General features: G+C 40.9%; 1 protein-coding gene across 8 annotated transcripts in view; it reads right to left on the bottom strand.

Moving 5' to 3' along the window:
- PTPN13 (protein tyrosine phosphatase non-receptor type 13) overlaps positions 1-17,520 on the bottom strand; it is a 106,529-nt gene that overhangs the window by 14,992 nt on the left and 74,017 nt on the right. For 4 of the 8 annotated variants that reach the window (XM_042871053.1, XM_042871050.1, XM_042871051.1 and 1 more), the window contains 17 exons: positions 17,307-17,489; positions 16,722-16,884; positions 13,728-14,151; positions 13,458-13,555; positions 11,987-12,043; positions 10,965-11,057; positions 9,523-9,630; positions 9,303-9,434; positions 8,525-8,991; positions 7,415-7,558; positions 5,554-5,647; positions 4,484-4,569; positions 4,236-4,398; positions 3,220-3,434; positions 3,020-3,118; positions 1,529-1,890; positions 1,197-1,371 (listed from right to left, as the gene is read on the bottom strand). In XM_042871053.1, coding sequence (XP_042726987.1) covers positions 1,197-1,371; positions 1,529-1,890; positions 3,020-3,118; positions 3,220-3,434; positions 4,236-4,398; positions 4,484-4,569; positions 5,554-5,647; positions 7,415-7,558; positions 8,525-8,991; positions 9,303-9,434; positions 9,523-9,630; positions 10,965-11,057; positions 11,987-12,043; positions 13,458-13,555; positions 13,728-14,151; positions 16,722-16,884; positions 17,307-17,489 — 3,063 coding nt within the window. The remainder of the gene's footprint in view (positions 1-1,196; positions 1,372-1,528; positions 1,891-3,019; positions 3,119-3,219; positions 3,435-4,235; positions 4,399-4,483; positions 4,570-5,553; positions 5,648-7,414; positions 7,559-8,524; positions 8,992-9,302; positions 9,435-9,522; positions 9,631-10,964; positions 11,058-11,986; positions 12,044-13,457; positions 13,556-13,727; positions 14,152-16,721; positions 16,885-17,306; positions 17,490-17,520) is intronic. The other 4 variants (XM_042871057.1, XM_042871056.1, XM_042871054.1 and 1 more) reach the window with 2 other exon arrangements.

A 17,520-nucleotide genomic window follows, 5' to 3' on the forward strand; every position in this document is an offset into this window, starting at 1 on the left:
TTTGAATTTAATACTAATAGAAATAGATAACCAATGCACCGATTGGTGTAACTGGAACACAAGCCTGGATAGCACTGAGACACCTGCAAGAGCAGGCTCAGCTCAGCTGTATCCAGCACTTCTCTCTCATTTGGACAGGACACTTTTGCATGAAGCTGACCTTGGACTAAAGGCCTAATGATCTAAACAGAGTTGTGAAGGCTCACATCCAAAGTGGCACGTTGCTTTACTCTAAACCAGCTATCACGAATAAAAAGGCTCTTTGAGTAAGACAGCACAGCAGAAACTAGTCAAGTGAAGTAGGTGAATAGGTTTTCCTACAATGAGATAAAACTTTGTATTTCCTAGGAACTGCACACATGCATATACCTTCTCTATTTTTATTTGCATGAACTGTCAATAGAAAGATGCATATCTGTTTCATTTGCACAGACACTCACACAACACCATGAAGGTTTGTGAGTAACTTCTGAAGAAGAGACTAAAAAGGAGACAGTTTGTTAGTTCTCAAAAGGGAGTACGGGCATGAACAGCTGTGTAACCTGGGAGACTTCCACAACTGAAACCTATCAAGGCTCGACTGACTCTTCTTTTTCATTTGTGAATCAATTATGTGAGGCTATGGAAGCACAAACTCCTTCTGATACTCTGCACAAATGTTTCCAGGGTGGCAAGAAGCTATCTCAGAAGAGTCTCAAAACTATGCTACATTTTGCATTTGATTAAAGCAGCAAAGAACAGGGTTTCCTGAGGCCCCCTCTGGCCTGATTCATCCAACGATCTCTAAACAACCACATAGCAAGGTAAATGGTATATGAGTCCAGCCTGAGAACTTGTCTAGAGCTAGGGAAATGTTTAACATCAAGCTTTTAGGCTAAAATGATACACAAAATATATGTATGCAAATCTGCCCATGCAGACAGGGATGCATTCATACTCACAGAAGGAAACGTTATTAATCCCTGAAAACCTCAGAGAGAAAACAACTGCAGACATCTGTACGAGCACGGTTCAGAGCGTAAGTGCCATTTATAAGACACCCCCAGTCAGTGCAACTATAACCTACAACTGTCACATTTGTAAATTAATATGGCTATCCTCTATTCAGTCACTCTCCAAACTATGGCTACAAAAACTTCCAGCTGACACAGCAGAGGTTACACTTAAACTACTGAAAGACAGAAACAGGAAATTACCGGTTCATATTCTTCAGCACTTTTTTCTAGCTGGCTGAGTAGTGAGGCCATTCCTTCCAGGCGTGGAGGTAGCTCAGAAGCAGGAGCAGCATAACAGTTGTTTATTAAAACAGATGTGGTAACTTCAGGAATGGTTCTACAGGGTGGGATCGATGTCAAATCCAACAGCAGAGTGCTGGAGACAAACAAGTGCATCAAAGATCAGCTTATACAACATAGCTGTCAACAGTAAATTAATACGTGAACCAGTATTGATTTTATACAGATCTAGCCAGCAAAACAAAAGAAGCATTCCCATGAGTGCACTACAGGAATCATTATAAGCTACTCACCTGTCCTCAAGCTCTGACCTGCTAGGAGTCTCATGTGCAGAATACAAGATGGTGCGAAGAGCACTGCCCTGAGCACTGCGTGCCTCGTGCTGGCTGTGTGCCTGTGTCACAGCTTCATCTGGAGGCTGGCAGAGGGCAGAATTCCAGCTGTGGCCTGACTGCGCCAGTGAGTCCATCGTCTCCTCATCACCACTCCTGCTGCTGTCACTGTAGCTGTCTCTCCTAGAGGGAGACTTCAGTCTTCTCTTGCTCAGATCAGTAGTTTCATTTTCATCTGAGCTATCTCCCTGTTCTTCATTTGAAGGACCAGAAACTTCTCTATTGACATCTGGAAATACTTGTAGGGGTGAATTGATGGGGGTCTACAGAAATCAAGGACATTTAAATGGATTAAACTCCAGCTATGCAGTTGCAAAGACCACATAATACTACCAAAGGCTGTGACTGAGCGGCCCCTTCTGCCAAGATGAGTGCAACTTTGCCAAGACAAAGTATGCAGAACTTTGAAATATACTATGCTAAAGACCTGCAAAATCATTTAAAGAAAACAGATTTTAAAAGCTTCATATAATGCTTTTATGGTCAAATTCTTGCATTCATGAACGTACCAATCTGCAATAGTGTTACGAACAAAAACTGTTGCTTGTTTCTTTATTGCTTCCCCCTCACCTATTCTGATATACATGCTCTCTTATCAAAGACATTTTGTACTTGAAATGAATTACAGTATGAGTTATTTGTATTTTGTTCAATTGTCCATCTTCTCTTCTTACTCTAATTTCAGCTTAACTTTGTACTTTTAAGTTTCTGCCATCAGATTTGAACAGCTTTGCTAATTTGAACACAGAATTAAAATTATTTGCATAGAAAATCTGTTTCTGCTCCTTTTACACTTTCTTCCCTGTATTATGGAAAGCCTGCTTTTCAGGCAAACTCCTCCCTACAGTCTCTTTTGCAGAAAATATTTTAATTTCCACCTTTTCCAAGCATCCTGCAATGTCTTCCTGTTTTCCCAATTTAACTACTAGAACGCTTTGAAAATTGTTTTGGGGCATCTCTAAATTCCAGCAAGTAAATGTAACAGTTTCTTTCCTAGTTGTACACACACCAGAAACAGACAAATTGCTCTTTCATAGAATATATTTCACACACATTGCAGTTTGTATTCCAGATCAACTTCAAATCTATGTGCTACAAAGCAACACCTGCCTTAGAGAGTAAACCCATTTGAAAATGTAGAAATACAAAATTAAAAAAAAAACAACAAAGACAAAATCCCTAAACAAAACACGAACAAAAGAGGTCCTCGTTCTTTTCAAGTCTGTGAAATTCTCAGTACGCTCCTGAGGAATTTACCACAGGAGCTTCTGTGAGCACAGTTCCCCCATCTTTCCTTCTCTATCTTGCATTTAATTAACTAACCCACCAGACCAAGAAAATGAACCCTCAAATAGTAATTAAAAAAGAAGAATCTTATGCCACAGGCCTTACCAACAAAGCAGGATCGATGTCTGGCAGTACACCAGGCGGTGGCCGACAAAGGAGAAGAGAGACTTCTGGAGATGTTCCCCTCAGAGCAGAGATGACTTCCTACGGCCACATTTGGTTCAGTATTAGGCAGAGCCACCAAGACGTGCAGGACTACCACAGCATGAGTTATGCCACGAAGACAGACAATAAAGATCACTAACCTGCTGGGATAAACCCTTGAGCGATGCCCCGTTCACTTTGAGGATGACGTCCCCAATATCTATCTGCCCACTCTCTGCAGCAGGCTGCCCAGGGAAGAGCTTCTTCACCCTCACAATGGTTGAGCCCAACTGCTCTGGAGTAGGATTATCCTCACGGCAGAAGCTGAACCCAAGACCTGAGCTGTTCTTCAGCAGCTTTACCTCAAATGTGTTCTCTGTAAGAGAAGCGGTAGCACATTATTTCTTACAGCACACTGGCCATTAAAACAAGTGGTATGCACTCTGCCTTCAGCTATGATGTTCTCTGGCTGATAGCTTCTCTTCCTAACACCATACCACACAGCACATGAAGGTGTCCTCAAAGTTCAGTTCTGCAGAAGCCTGTTAAGGAGACTGTCATAGCTGATTGATGTGCCTATTCTGGCCACCGAACAGACACCTGTGAGAGAAGCAACTAGCTCCTGGCAGGCAGGATAAACCCTACCCAAGAAGACTAAAGGGTACCAGCAGGAGTTTCCTCACATGCACAGATTCCCCTTCCCCTGCACACCTCTGTAGCAGGAGGAGCTGAGATATCAGCCTCTGGTCAGGCAGACAACTGGCCCTTCTCCATCCCAACTCTGGAAGTCTGCTCTCATCTAAACAGGAGCAGCAGTTATATGAAACAGGAACTCTCACTTTTATATGAGGATTTAACCCCCATGACATTTGTCTTAGCAGCACCAGAATTAACAGTGCCCTTCTACTTCAACAATCCTACAGCCCTGGCCTGCTGGCAAAATTGGGAACAAAAAAGGAACATAGAGAGCAAACAGTTCACAGTCACTGAACTGCGTTAACAAGATATGAAAGGAAACCTTCAAAACAAATTGCAATGGCACAGAAACGCAAAAATTGCATGATGTGCAGGGGCTTAGTGTGGATTCCTAATCAGCTCTGACTCCTGTCTTTCTATTTCACAGGAGATATAAAACTCAAGGATGCTTTCAGTGTTTTCCTACACGATCAGACCAGACCTGCAGTGACAAAGCTGTAGTCTTTGGTGTTTGTAGCTCTTGTTGCTGGTTTCTCCTGAGGCTCACATGGCCCCACCAGATTTGGAGGTGTGCACTGTGGTGTTACTGGAGCATGAGCCTTTGCCACAGAAAGCTGTCCTTTTTCCAACAGCAGATGCACCACCTGAAAATATGAAACATCCTCTAATTAACTGGCAGTGGTCATGGAGATAGCATAGTTTAGTTTATCAGGATCTGTAGCCACTGACCTGTCCGGTGTTTCTCAGCATTTCCACAGCTTGTTTATGAGTAGCACCCTCCAAACTCACCCCATTGACAGAAAGCACGCGGTCACCTAGAAATAAGTAATTCATCATTTAAGAAAAAATGAAGTACAATGTAAATAAAACATAGAAATCTTAAACTCTCAGCTAACAAAGGCAGTGACTAATCAGAAGGCAGTAAAGAATCAAATCATAGAATCACTGAGGTTGGAAAAGACCATTAAGATTATCTAGTCCAATCTCAATCCATCCCCACCATGCCCACTGACCACGGCTCTCCTATATTACATCTTCATGGTTCTTCAGCGCTCCAAGGATGGTGACTCCACCATCTCCCTGGATAGCCTTGTCCAATGCCTCACCACTCTTCCTGAGAAGAAATGTTTCCTAATATCTAATCTTCTCTCCCTCTTCTGAGCACAGAGGAGAACTTTGCAACTAAACCAACCTGGGATAATCCCATGTCAAAGCCAGCATTAACTACTGGAATGATGACCTGCCACAAAGCTCTTATATCTATATTAAAAACCAATCTCAATCTGTGAGGGCAGTTCTCTCTCTAGTAAGGACTGAAGCCTGGCTCAAAAACAAGAAAAGCCACAGCCATTACATTGATTTAGTGTATGAAGTTACCCTGTACACTAAGTGAAAGAGCCACAAATAACACAAAAGCTCTCCCTCCGCAGAGCTGACACAGGGAAGCGTTCTCCATCACCACAGGCTGCATTATGGACAATAATCCTGCAGCAGATTTCGTACTTTCCCCTCCACAATCTCCGCAGTTTTCTTTTGGTTCTACAGCTGCTCTCTACTTTGTCTTAATGTTAACTTCATCTGCACAATTACCTGCCAGAACATTCGAGACAAAATCTTGAATTAAAACCATAAACACGTGACATCAGGAAAGGGTTTCTTCCTCCTGAAGCCTTCTGTGATTGCTCCTTTGTCAAACAGATTTCCCAGCTTCCAAGCTACAGTGTACCCTCAAGCCTATCCTGGACAGTTCTCTGACCATTTCTCACATTTAGAACCCCTGATGGAATGACCCAAAATACCTTTTTCTATTTTGCCATCTTCTTCAGCTGCTCCTTTTGGAATAACTGCTTTCACATAAATACCGCCATGCTTTATACTTGTGTTTACACCACCCTAAGAGGAGAGTAAAAATGGGATTTGTCAGTCTTTTGACAGCTAGAACACTTTGTAATTCAATGCAACACACTACAAGGATAGCTGCACTCAAGGAAGCACTTTGACTACTGGCACATAAAAGGAAAGGCCAAATTGTCAAACAAAAACATTTTACAAAGCATGGTTCACAGTCATGCAATTTGAAGACTGTACAAACACAATGTATCACAATGCAAATGCATTCCAACCAAAGAGGCATCCTGCAGCAAAGCATGTCTGCTGTGCTGGAGTTAACATGCTTGCATGCACACAAAGCTCCAAGAACTGTGTGAGCACATCCAGCAGCAACAGCCAAAGAAATGAATCCCATGCAGTGTCCTACTCCAATTCACCCTCTGATGCAACACAAACTGAGGAGTGCTTCTTTTCTCTCAGGTCATAGAAATTTGAAGGTCTACACTGAGAAAACTGCTCAAACTCAAATGGCACTATTCTCTGTGGGCCTTTGCATTCCAGGCTCTCAGACAGCCAACGCTACACTGTCACAACTGCTCCACAAACTGGAGGGAGGAAGGAGACCAACAAAATGTTAACATTCGCTCTGAAAGAGGGTGATGCTACATCTGAAAGATTAAAGCACAGAGTTGGTTGTGTCCCTCTTCTTTTCACATGCAGGATGGCTGTGCAAGGTTCAGCGTGGAGACTGAAAAAGGAAAGCACAATGAAGGCACTATCTGGTAATCCTCCAAGGGCAATCACTGCATTGTTGGCGTTTTGTGATGTTTTCTGCACAGCCCCAGGCTCTGCAGACTTGCTGCTGTTTATTAACTATGTCCTGCTCACCCTTTGTGACTCCAGTCACTTCACTCTGAGAGCCTGACAGGGCAATGTGACTTCAGTGGTTACAAATTCCAACTCCACCCATATGCATATCCATACTGTCACACTTCAGAAAAGAGTGACTTGGTTTAGATATAAGCAGCCACTAAAACTCAATAGATTTGATCTACAGTTAATAGCTGCTCTCTACTGTTATAATTTATGCTGCTTTTCCATTCTCAAATTATTGCATAGTCTACTGATCCATTAACCAGAGATAATTCTGGAATATTAAAAACCTCCGATGCATTTTGCAACACAAAACAAGAACAGAGCAGTGAAAGATGTGTACATATCACTTATGATTCATTCTCTTCATCTCTGAAGTGCCACCGTGAGGTATGGCAGTCTCTAAGTGTGAATCACCGTCAAAATTTTATAACCTGATGAGAAATTCATCCATTAAAAGTACATTTTTGTCTCTTAAGGGCAGTCTTGGAGGCAAGACAGGTCTAAATTGCATCTCAGTAGTTTTTTGCTTTCTGCCTTTTAACCAGCAGAGGGAGAACACAGCACAGTACTTGTGCGGGGAGTGCAAATACTCTGAGGTAACACAACCCTTTTTCTTCATGTGATGCCCAGCAGGAGATCTCTAATTTCTCCCCCTTGCAAACTTGCCACGTTACTGGGGAGCAAGGGACAAAGCCCATCTTTCTGTCTGTACTTGCAAAGCAGCTGCTGTGATAAGATTGACTTTGGGATTTCACTGTAAAACATCAAATGAAGGTTACCTGAAGGGGAGATGGTGCGAAGGATTTACAACACTATTTTTCAGCTTTGATAAGATTAATTGTAAGTCAGTAAAACTACACGCTCTGCAGTGACTCCAGAAAATATTTTGCTTCCTTGGAATTTAGTAATTTAACGGGTTATGGGAGTAGAGAAAAAGAGAAAACATCTGAAAACCTTGTCAAACAGTACCGTGACACTTATTCCCAAGCCGTTATCTTTTTTGGCTAGTTCAACCTCAAAGATATCTCCAGGTTTAAGAAGTTCTGCAGAAACCTTTTTAGAATTCATTTTGTCAGCTGCATTTGCTGAGGAAGATTCCTTTATTTAAAACAACAACCAAAAAAAAAAAAAAAAAAAAAAAAAAAAAAAAGAAGAAAAAAGAGATTTTTGTTAGAACAGAATTGTACAGATAAGATCCTAAGGGATGTGTTTCTGAGTCAGCTGCAGCCAAAAGGTTTCCACATGGGAAAGTACCAGACTGTATGGCTCATGAGACACAGTGCTTTAACTCTTCCACAGCTGCAATCAAACAGCATTAGTGCAGAAATACGTTTGGCCTTCAGCACTTGGGTCTTTAATGTCATGGAACACAGAAAACATAACTAGAATTTCACCATTACATCAGCTTAGGTTCTGTTGCATTAATTTGCAGAAATTAATGCTACACTCTTCATCAGCTGGGAATCAGAGATCATTACAGGTTAGGGATGAATTTGCAGTACTTTCCGCTGTGTACCTTCAGCAAAGTGAAGAATGTCTTTGCTCAGGGCATGGCTCACTTCAGAGCTTCATGAGACAAGAATGAAGTTTCATTAGATAAGAGCATTTTTCCATTGATTAGATCAATGTCAAAAGATACAGGTTCAGTTGCTACTCTAGGCTCTCATTTCAGTTACATCAGTACTACTTTTATCATCTCTTTAGGACTGTCATCAGACTATGATTACATCAGACAATACTAAATGAATGGATGTTTCTTACAGAATCTAGAAAAGCATCACACGTTCATTCCAAAGCAGAATCTGCTTTGAGTAAGCCATGCCCATGACATGACATGGTGACGTTGGAAAATGCTTTGAAATTCCAGGAGTGAGTTTCTTCACTCATTTTGAACAAAATCACCAAACTGGTAGAAATAAGCTATCGGCATTTGCCATTAGGAGGACAAACTGTAGGTTAGGCTGCCCTTCCCCCATGCCCCTTTCACCTCATTCATACCAACCGACAGATATTTCACTGCCACTATTACACCAATGGGAAATTTTCACATGAAATAAACTGTGCCTTTTGAGCAACCTGCTGCTCCTGACTGCTGGAGTAAGTTGCTTCATCCATGTCAGAATCTCCTCGGTCAGAATACTCCACAGACTCCACAACTCCCGACCTTTTCATTTTGGCTCGAGTACTGTCTGACGACGACCTTCTCTTCTCACTGGTTTTCAAAACCCCAGACTGGGAGTCACTGTACTTCTGCGGATCCTGTTGGGCTCTGCCACTGGCACGTCTGCCAAAGCAGCTGGCCGTCTGGCTCTGGGACAGGCTGGCACTCTCAGTCCTGGAGTCCTGGGAGCTCACACTCCCATCCCGCCTGCCCCCTGACAAGGCAGACACGCTGCCTGCAATGGCCCTCTGGTGAGCACGGGACCTGCTAGGCTCCTCTGAAGAGGACTCTGCCTCATTGTCCTGCACTGATGATGGTCTTCTTACATAGGTCCTGGTTCCATTAGTGAGGTGCGAGGTGCTGCACGATGCTGAAAGCCAGAAGAGAAGACAGTCAGCAGGGACTGGTCACATCCTGTCCTCAATATTACACATATTTGTCAGTTTACGGCCACGTGAGATTTTACTATTCTATACCACGCAGAACGCTTTCTATTTAGGGTGCAGCCAGTGTGCCCTCACTGAAAACTACCCCAAATGATCCTACTGCAAAGGTTAGCGCTTCCACTGTCAGTCTCTAACACAACTGTCAGCACATATTAACTGAGGTGCACAGAAGTGATGTACAGTCAAGTCAGCTGCTCAAATCAGTGGTTTAATACTAAGGAATACTTCTCCATACCTTTGGATGGCTTTTCTTTGGGCTGAGAGATAACGAGTGTTACATCCTCAGGAGCATTCTCTATAATTTCTAATGCTGTGTGGTGGCTGACACCCTCCAAACTCGTGCTGTTCACAGATATCAGTCGGTGTCCTGAACAAAAGTGTTTGTTTAGATACAATCCAACACTGACATTTGGTCTTTTCTGTCATGTATACCTTTCCTTTTTCACACCATTCACCTGGTTTCAGAGATCCTTCCACATCAGCTGGCCCTCCAGGAGTAACTGAGTGAATGAAAATTCCCAGATCAAGTTTCCCCGTCTTCTCTCCACCAACTATCTGAAAGCCTATTGAAAAAGACCCAAAGCATGCATATATGTCAGTGAGCAGAGTCTAACTTAGCTCAGCACAAGCTGATATTTCAAAGCACATAAAAAACTTTGTCATTCTATTAAATGTGAAATTTAAAAAAAAAAATCTATACATCTCGAAGAAATCTACATGAAAGTAAACAGTAAAACTTTTGGATAAAGCTTCACTGCATTCTTAATTCTAAAAAAGCAGTTCAGAATTGGATTTTCTTGTCTTCCTAGAAACCTCCAACAAGGGCAACAGACATGCATGCACTTTCTGATGACACTGTATACATTCCTGCTGGCCAGATGACATGCTTTTCCTGTTACACAGAATTTTAGATGCCTTGTCTAAACGTCTGACCCTGATGTTAAGAGATAGGTTCTTCAAAAACAGTTTTCTATATTAAAAGTGCACCAAACTTGTTTTTTTTTTTTCCTTTTGAAGCTTCCAATCTATTTCTACCGATTCTTCAAGGTAAACCTGGGAAAGATGTCCATGACCAAGAAATATGAACATCCAAGATGTCAGGCTTTGTCTGCTCTAACAAAAAGAGCAAAAAGAATAGCAGAAAAGGCAGAAGGGGCAGTCCCTATGAATTGCTCTTGTTCTTTGTCAACTCATTACTATGGTACTAAGTTACCATGCAGTGTCAATACTAAATACAATCTTCAGGACTTTTTCCTTCTTCAAACTTACATTACAGTACTCTGTTACAGAACAGAGATGCTTTCAAAGAACTCCTCTAAACTGTATCTGATACAAATTACAGGGGAAAATGATGGGGGCTTATGAAAAACATCAGTACAAAAACAAGGAATGGAATCCAAATATCTCAGATTTTGGGCTCACTAAACCTCGTAACTGAAGTTCAATTCAACTATATAATGAGAATATTTAAAAAGTACACAATTAATTTACAATAGCTTTATAAGCTTTGCTTCTTGAAAACCTCTAAGTCATCACAACTGTGAGATGTCCACATGACACAATCCTTTTATTCGAGCACAAAGACAAACCTTCAATGCCATTTTTGTATGATTATTTATATGACAGTTTATATGACATTTATATGACAGTAATCAGGAAAGTGAGCCCACACGTAATACAGAGAAACCAAGAAACAGATTTGGCCAACACCAATCAAGTAGCAGCAAGCGTTAGCAAGAAAGTCTAGGCTTCTGCATCTTAAATGTCTTTAAAATACAGCTCATAACTATCTTCCTCAGTCCTACAATAAATACTTAAACACAGAACACAAAATCTTCACATTATTTTCAGCTTCCATAAACATCCAAAACAATTCAACCACGTAAAAGCCACATACCCAAGCCCATTTTTTCATCCTTTTTCAGGTTCACCAAAGTGATCTCTCTTTCTGGTGAGGAAACTCTGCTCTCTGTTGTTTGCAGAGAGTCACCTGAAAAGCCAACATTTCTTAATCAGACACCAGAATACGTGCATGCTGACATCCTTTCAAGTTTGCCTTTATGTTCTATTCCATAGAAGAGATCCTTTCTAAAATAGTGGGTCCAGCTGCGAAGAGAAGGTTGCCCACAGAAGCTGTGGATGCCCCTTCACTGGAGGTACTAAGGACCAGGCTGCATGGGGACCCTGGCAGTGTGATTATCCCTTCCAACCTAAGTCATTCTACGGTTCTAAGTTACTAAAAGATTACTGAATGAATTCTCTTAACAACAATCTTTAACTGAAACAATCAACATTAGAAATATCTACTAAACCTATCCTGTTTAAATTGCCAGCATACTGTCAGTCTGAACTCATGAATTAACTACCTGGAGAAGTTGGAATAGCTTGGACTGGAGTGCCTGGCCCAGTTTTGCTGTAAGCAGTACAGGCACTTCCACAACAACATGAAGATACTGAACTCTACATACCAGGCAAAAAAAAAAAATAAATTGGTGCAAGAGAACACAGCAGACAGCCCCAACCAGAAAAAGGTTTCTATCCTCACCCACTCCAAAAGTCAGCACATGGTCATTTGGGGCACTGCAGAACCATCAGCCACACAAGTATGGGAAAGGAGTTTCGAAGAGCAGTTTATTGTAGTTAACAGTACCTTTAAGAAGTCAAACTAAACACTTTCCGCAGCTGAAAAGCATTACACATGTAAAAATCTCTCTCCAGAAAAAAACCCCAAACCAGTATTTGAGATAGATTTTGACAAAGGTTCCACTCAGCTGATTGGCAGAGGTGTCTGATGTAAGCATAGTCAAAGAACAGAACAACATCTGGCTCTGTTGAGAGCCAGTGAAGCTCTCAACAAGTACAAATTAAAAGATACTGACTTAACCAGTGGAATGGATGTATTATTATTGATCAACTTACTGCTCTCTTTTAATGGTGTTGATGATGGAAGATTTCCAGAGTTACTCATGCTAACACCTGCAACATGAATGCAAGTATTAGACATTAATAATCTTTTTTTCCCCCAAGAGAGCTATGAAGACACATTAGACTTTACAAAGAACATGTGTGAGCCCATCACAACAGCAAGTACCTATTTTTAAAATGAGCAAACGCCAACACAGCTACGGTTGAGCAAATTCCAACCATTAATGTGTTTTGGTCGCAATTCATAGTTCAGACAGGTGGAAGCTCATACAAAGTCAAAGAATTAAAGAAAGGACAGTGCTATGGCCTTCTCAGCCTCTCTGAACTTCAGAAGAAATCAGTGAGGCTTTAAGAAAAAGCCTATAAGACAAAGACTAAATTTTATAGTACAGTTTGATGGATATGCCTAACTTTGTAAAGCATCAGAACAGCAGCCCTGCAAGTTTTTATACAATAACAAGCAATTTGGGGCAGTAAAAAGCATTTCTACATATTTATATTTAAATTGTTTTGCACACAGGGTCATATTTTCTTTGGAAAATGCCAAGTAAACATTACATTTAAACATTTTAAAGGGGATAAAAAACATACTAAGTTATGGAAATAAAGGAGGAAAGATAATTCAAGCTTCTTAGTTAAGCAAAGTCCAGGCTTTCTCAACAATCTGAACCCTGAAGTTTCAGCTATGCTCTCCACCATGAGCAATGGAATTCAGCAAGACTACCAACTATATATCTAAGATTAGAATTGCTGCTCCAGATAGGTAAAGCTAAACGCATGGGACAAATGGCTTCAGTCACTACAGAAACTACATGCCTTATGTCTCTCTTCAGTAGCCTCTGCTCATAATGCAGAAAAACAGTTCCCCATTCAGTTTTGATTTCAGTGCAGTAGAGGAAGTTGCAGTGTTTGTATGTTAGTCTGAGTGCTTACCCATCTCCCACTTGTTGTAAAGCCACATATATAATCAATGTTAAGATATTAAACACAAAAAGCGAGCTAATATTGAAAATACTTCAGTCATCCTAGTTTCTATTATTCTAACAGGGAACCTCCTGCAACTAAAAACTGATGACAGAGGTATTAAAAATTAACATACCATAACTCAGAGTGAGAAATAAGTGTATTCAGCTGTGCTGCAGCACTGTTGTCTTCTGCTCTAATGTAGTGGTGATTTTTTTTTTTGTGAACACATTTTTTTACTGCTACCAGGACTTACTTACTTGTGTGCAGTACTTTGGACACCTGTGGTATCAGAACAGTTGGTTACTTTGTCCATAGGAGTATTTTCTTTTCTTTGCAACATCTGATCTGGAATCATGGGCAGTTTGCCTGCATTAACTTTGCCCTCATCCCTTTTTCAAGTCAAGAAGTTACTATCAGTTAATATGAACATCAAAGCACTGCACCTGAAGCAACTGTAGAGTTTGTTAGTAAATACAGTAACAGTATTTTATGTGCTGACCTACAACATAGGCTTGCCCGGTATCTTCCATGGACGATGAGTCCGATTCATTTTTCTTTCTTTCAGGACTTCTACTTAAACCTGCATGAGATTTTGAACTTAAAGGGGAGAAGGAGAGAAGGGAAATCAGACAGAGGGAAAAGGAAATTGGGAGAGGGAAGGGAAGGATCAATGTAATAAAATAATAGTATGAATAATAAATTAAAACTGATGCAAAATGTACATCAAATGTACATAAAGGAATTTCAGGGTGCTCATACAGAGTCTTACTTGTTCAGTTTTAATGCTCCCGCTGCTGATCCAGTATCAAATTTTGGCATTCGCTGAAAGACTCTTCCCATTAAGTCCTCTATTTTCTGGGAGGAAGAGTCCAAAGCTGTGATAATATTCTTCCTCGGAGGGTAAACCGAGATATGGCTCTGGCTCAGATCATGGAACGATTTGCTCATAACCCTGGGTCTTTCCTCCCACGAAGTCTTCTCATTCTTGTCCTTTGAAGAGCCTGGGGGTGGCTGGAAGAGCGACAGCTCGGAGCAGGACAGCCGCTTCAGGATCTCTGCCTGCACGGATAGAGGGCGCACTGCAAGGCGGTTCAAGGTGCTGCTGGCCAGGCTGCCCGTGCTGATGGCCCGCCCCATGCCAAAGCCTTTCACTGACTCCGCATGGATGTTCAGGCTCCTAAAGGAAGCTCGCTCTGTGGGATTTTTAAAGCAAGAAACAATCTCAAGTTATACAGCAGAGCCAGCGTGACCTCCTTGTATAAGGCACGCAGTTTAAAAAACCAACAAGGTTTTTTTTTTCCCTTTAGCCATAATGCTCAGAAGTACACACCATCATCAGGTCCATTTAGTTTGCTAAGGACGCAAAATTTGGATGGTATGCTGCCTTATTCATATGTTATGCTTAAGTGCAACAACACTAAATAGGAAAATATTTATCCCCTTTATTAGTATGAAGATTCACACTATCTGTTAAACTGCAGGGCCTTAGGAAGAGGCATATCACTTTTGTTGCAAAGAATAGAAAGCAAAGTGCTGAGCAGGGCTTGACAGAATTTTGAATCCCTATCTCCTGACTGATCCATACTCGATCCATACTAAGCACACAGATAGAGAAGATGTAGTGGTGGAAGACATTTTTTGTCATCTTAAAATTAGTGAATTAGTGCACAACTGCCACTTCCATACCCACATCAAAGAGCTGCCCCAGTCATGACCATAGACAGACCTGGTGAGCTATGTAAGAATGGTTTTGCTGGAGCAGACATCACAAATCTCAATTTTCTGCCTATGGCTGTGTTCACATCCTGTGGAAAAGTACTTTAATGAAATATTTTAAGGGCTCTTTTCTTGACATTGCACGTAATCCCTGCCAACAAAGCCACAATTTTCCTATGGATTTCAGGTGAATACTTTCTGCCAACCCCCAGCTGAGAATTCTCATGTGCTCAGAAGACTTCCTTAATAAAACCTACTTAAGTCTCAGTGCTCTGTGGTTTTCTAAATGCCCTTTCAGGTATCCAAAATTCATTCCCAAAACTCAGTGTCTGGTTTTGGTCACTGTGTTGACATAGAAATAAATAAAAGAAATTACTATCCCTCAAGTTACAGCAAATGCCCTTTCTTGCGTACCACGAAATCATTACTTCTACTTTTCCTGAGCTCTGTGCCTCTTCTCTTTTTATTTATGCAGACAGAATGTTATTCAAATGGCATTTTCCTTTTATTCTCCCAGTCTAACACTTTTCATTAGATTTACATGTGTTAAAATGTTGGTTTTTTTTCCAGATCACTGAAAACACTGTGCAGCAATGGGACTATTAAGTGCTCTTTCCCACGTTTCCATCCTCTGTTGTTACGTTCCATGCTAAGTCACTCCCTGTCATGATGCATGCTGGGTCTTCTCCCTTTTCTCAGAATAATTTCTCTAGTCATCAGCTGAAATCACAGTGATTCAGCTACACAATGTAACACCATATTTCTAAAGACTCTCCTGAAGCATCTGAATCTTCCTTGGTCTGTTATTCAGCCATTAACAGCTCTTAACCCAAAGCTGGTCCTTGAGAAGCCTCCAACTCTGAGAAGCACCCTTCTCATGGTGAGCAGCCAATCATTAATAATGTCAACTGTCCTTTTCTTTGTATTTTTGCAGAGTTCTTTCAACCACTATTTTTTTTTCTTTTTTTTTTTTTTTTAACAACTTTTTACCAGCTCTGGGGAAAAAAAAAACAACAAAAAATACACAAAAATTGATGCATCAGCAGGCCAAGAATGAAGCTTCCCAAATATTGCTTGAAATTCATTTCTCTAGCAGAAAGAAGGCAGTACTGGCACTTAATATGCTACTCAGAACAGAAAGAGCAGCATGGCTGCAATGTGATTTTTTTTGTTTTTTGTTTTAATTAGAGATCACAGTCTCCACTGCTTTGGGATCAGACTCTATTCCGGCTATGCTAGCAGAAATCTGGATTAACAGCAGCTGGAATGCAGACAGATACAAACATGGAACAAAGAGAGCATGAGAAGGCAGACTAACCGGAAGAGCACTTCCAGGTCTACAGTGAAGGCCAGCCAGCCACCAGCCAAGCGAACTCTGCTCCAAGCAGGACAAATTAATTAGTATGGAGTTTGTTGAATTGTTGTTAATTTTTTTGTTTGCTTTTAAATGATTCTATTCTGCATGTTTTTGTTTTTGTTTTTCTAAAAGAACAGCACTTTATTTTCATATACACAAATCAGGTGGCAATTCCTATCTGAAAAAAATGGGCAGAGAAATCACTAGTGTTCCTCCTTTATAGGTCCACCAAGAAGGAAGTAGCGTAAAGACAGCCATACTCACTGCTTACAGACACAGTATCATTACATTGCTTCCTGCTTTATTTGCTCTACTGTGTTTACATTATTTCATCTGTAATCTCACATAATCAAATCAACACGTTTCACACTGGGCAAACTCTTAAGATTATATTAAGGAATTACCTCCAATTATTTTTTCTTAAATATACCAAAAGCCATTAATCAAATGAGAAGGGAATATTAATGAACTATTTTTAGATTTCTTTTTCTTAAAAGGAGCTCCTGGCTGCTAGCTGTGCAATTGCCAACTCTTCCTCTTGTTCTCAAAATAAGAGCTTTGGGAGTATAACCCCTGCAAACGCAGAGCTACCTGTGTAGTATGCAGTGGAATTACCAAAGCTGAAGTCCAGCTTTTCTTCTTATAAAAGCACATGAAGATTGTTATTAAAAACCAACGTGGCATCCTTACCAATGTCCTGAGTGTCCTGGTTGCTCTGCCTGGTTCTCATCTGCAGCTGGAACTTATGCTGGGAAGAGCAGAGATGCAAAAGGTACTGACAGGTTTTACTGTTGTCAGTCTGAAAGGAGTGCTTGATACCATCCGATGTGTTCTGCAATGTTATTTTCTTCTTCTACATGATGGGAAAAAAAAGTTTAAGATGGTGATTTCTTCTACCCTAAGAATAATTTTTTATTTACTAGTGCACAATTGCATTCAAATTTTCCTGAAGAAAATGCACTGACTGGAGAAATGCATAGGGAGTGAAAGTAATTTGAGCTTTACAGATAAGCATTTTAAAGCTACTGAGATGGCACCTTATTATTATTTAATCAGTCTGCTACTGAAAACCTTAATATAGAAGAAATGGGCATAGCTTCCAATAAGTTATGGGAGCCAGAAGTACTGTTTTCATGGCTCAGCCACACAAGACAGTCACAGATTATGCTGTAGAAGTGCAGCGTAATTTGCAGAAATAATGAACACAAAGAAACAGGATTTGGAGATACAAACAGAAAGGGACACACAGAGGTACAGGCTAAGAGATTGACTTACACTGAAGGAAATTTTTTTTGTCTCTCTCCATGGGAAGCGCAGCACAGGAGTGCGGGCACCATTGTGGACCTCAAAGATAACAACTCCTCTGGAGCACACTCCCAGCAGGATGCCCGTCTGGGATCTCTTCTCGGGTAACACATGATGAAGGTGAACGCCATACTCTGTGAGCCTCTGACACAGCTGTATGGATCAATGCAATAACAATTCTAAG

The sequence above is a fragment of the Lagopus leucura genome, unplaced genomic scaffold, assembly GCF_019238085.1.
Source record: "Lagopus leucura isolate 7727_CA_CO unplaced genomic scaffold, USGS_WTPT01 Super-Scaffold_100004, whole genome shotgun sequence".
NCBI lineage: Eukaryota > Metazoa > Chordata > Aves > Galliformes > Phasianidae > Lagopus > Lagopus leucura.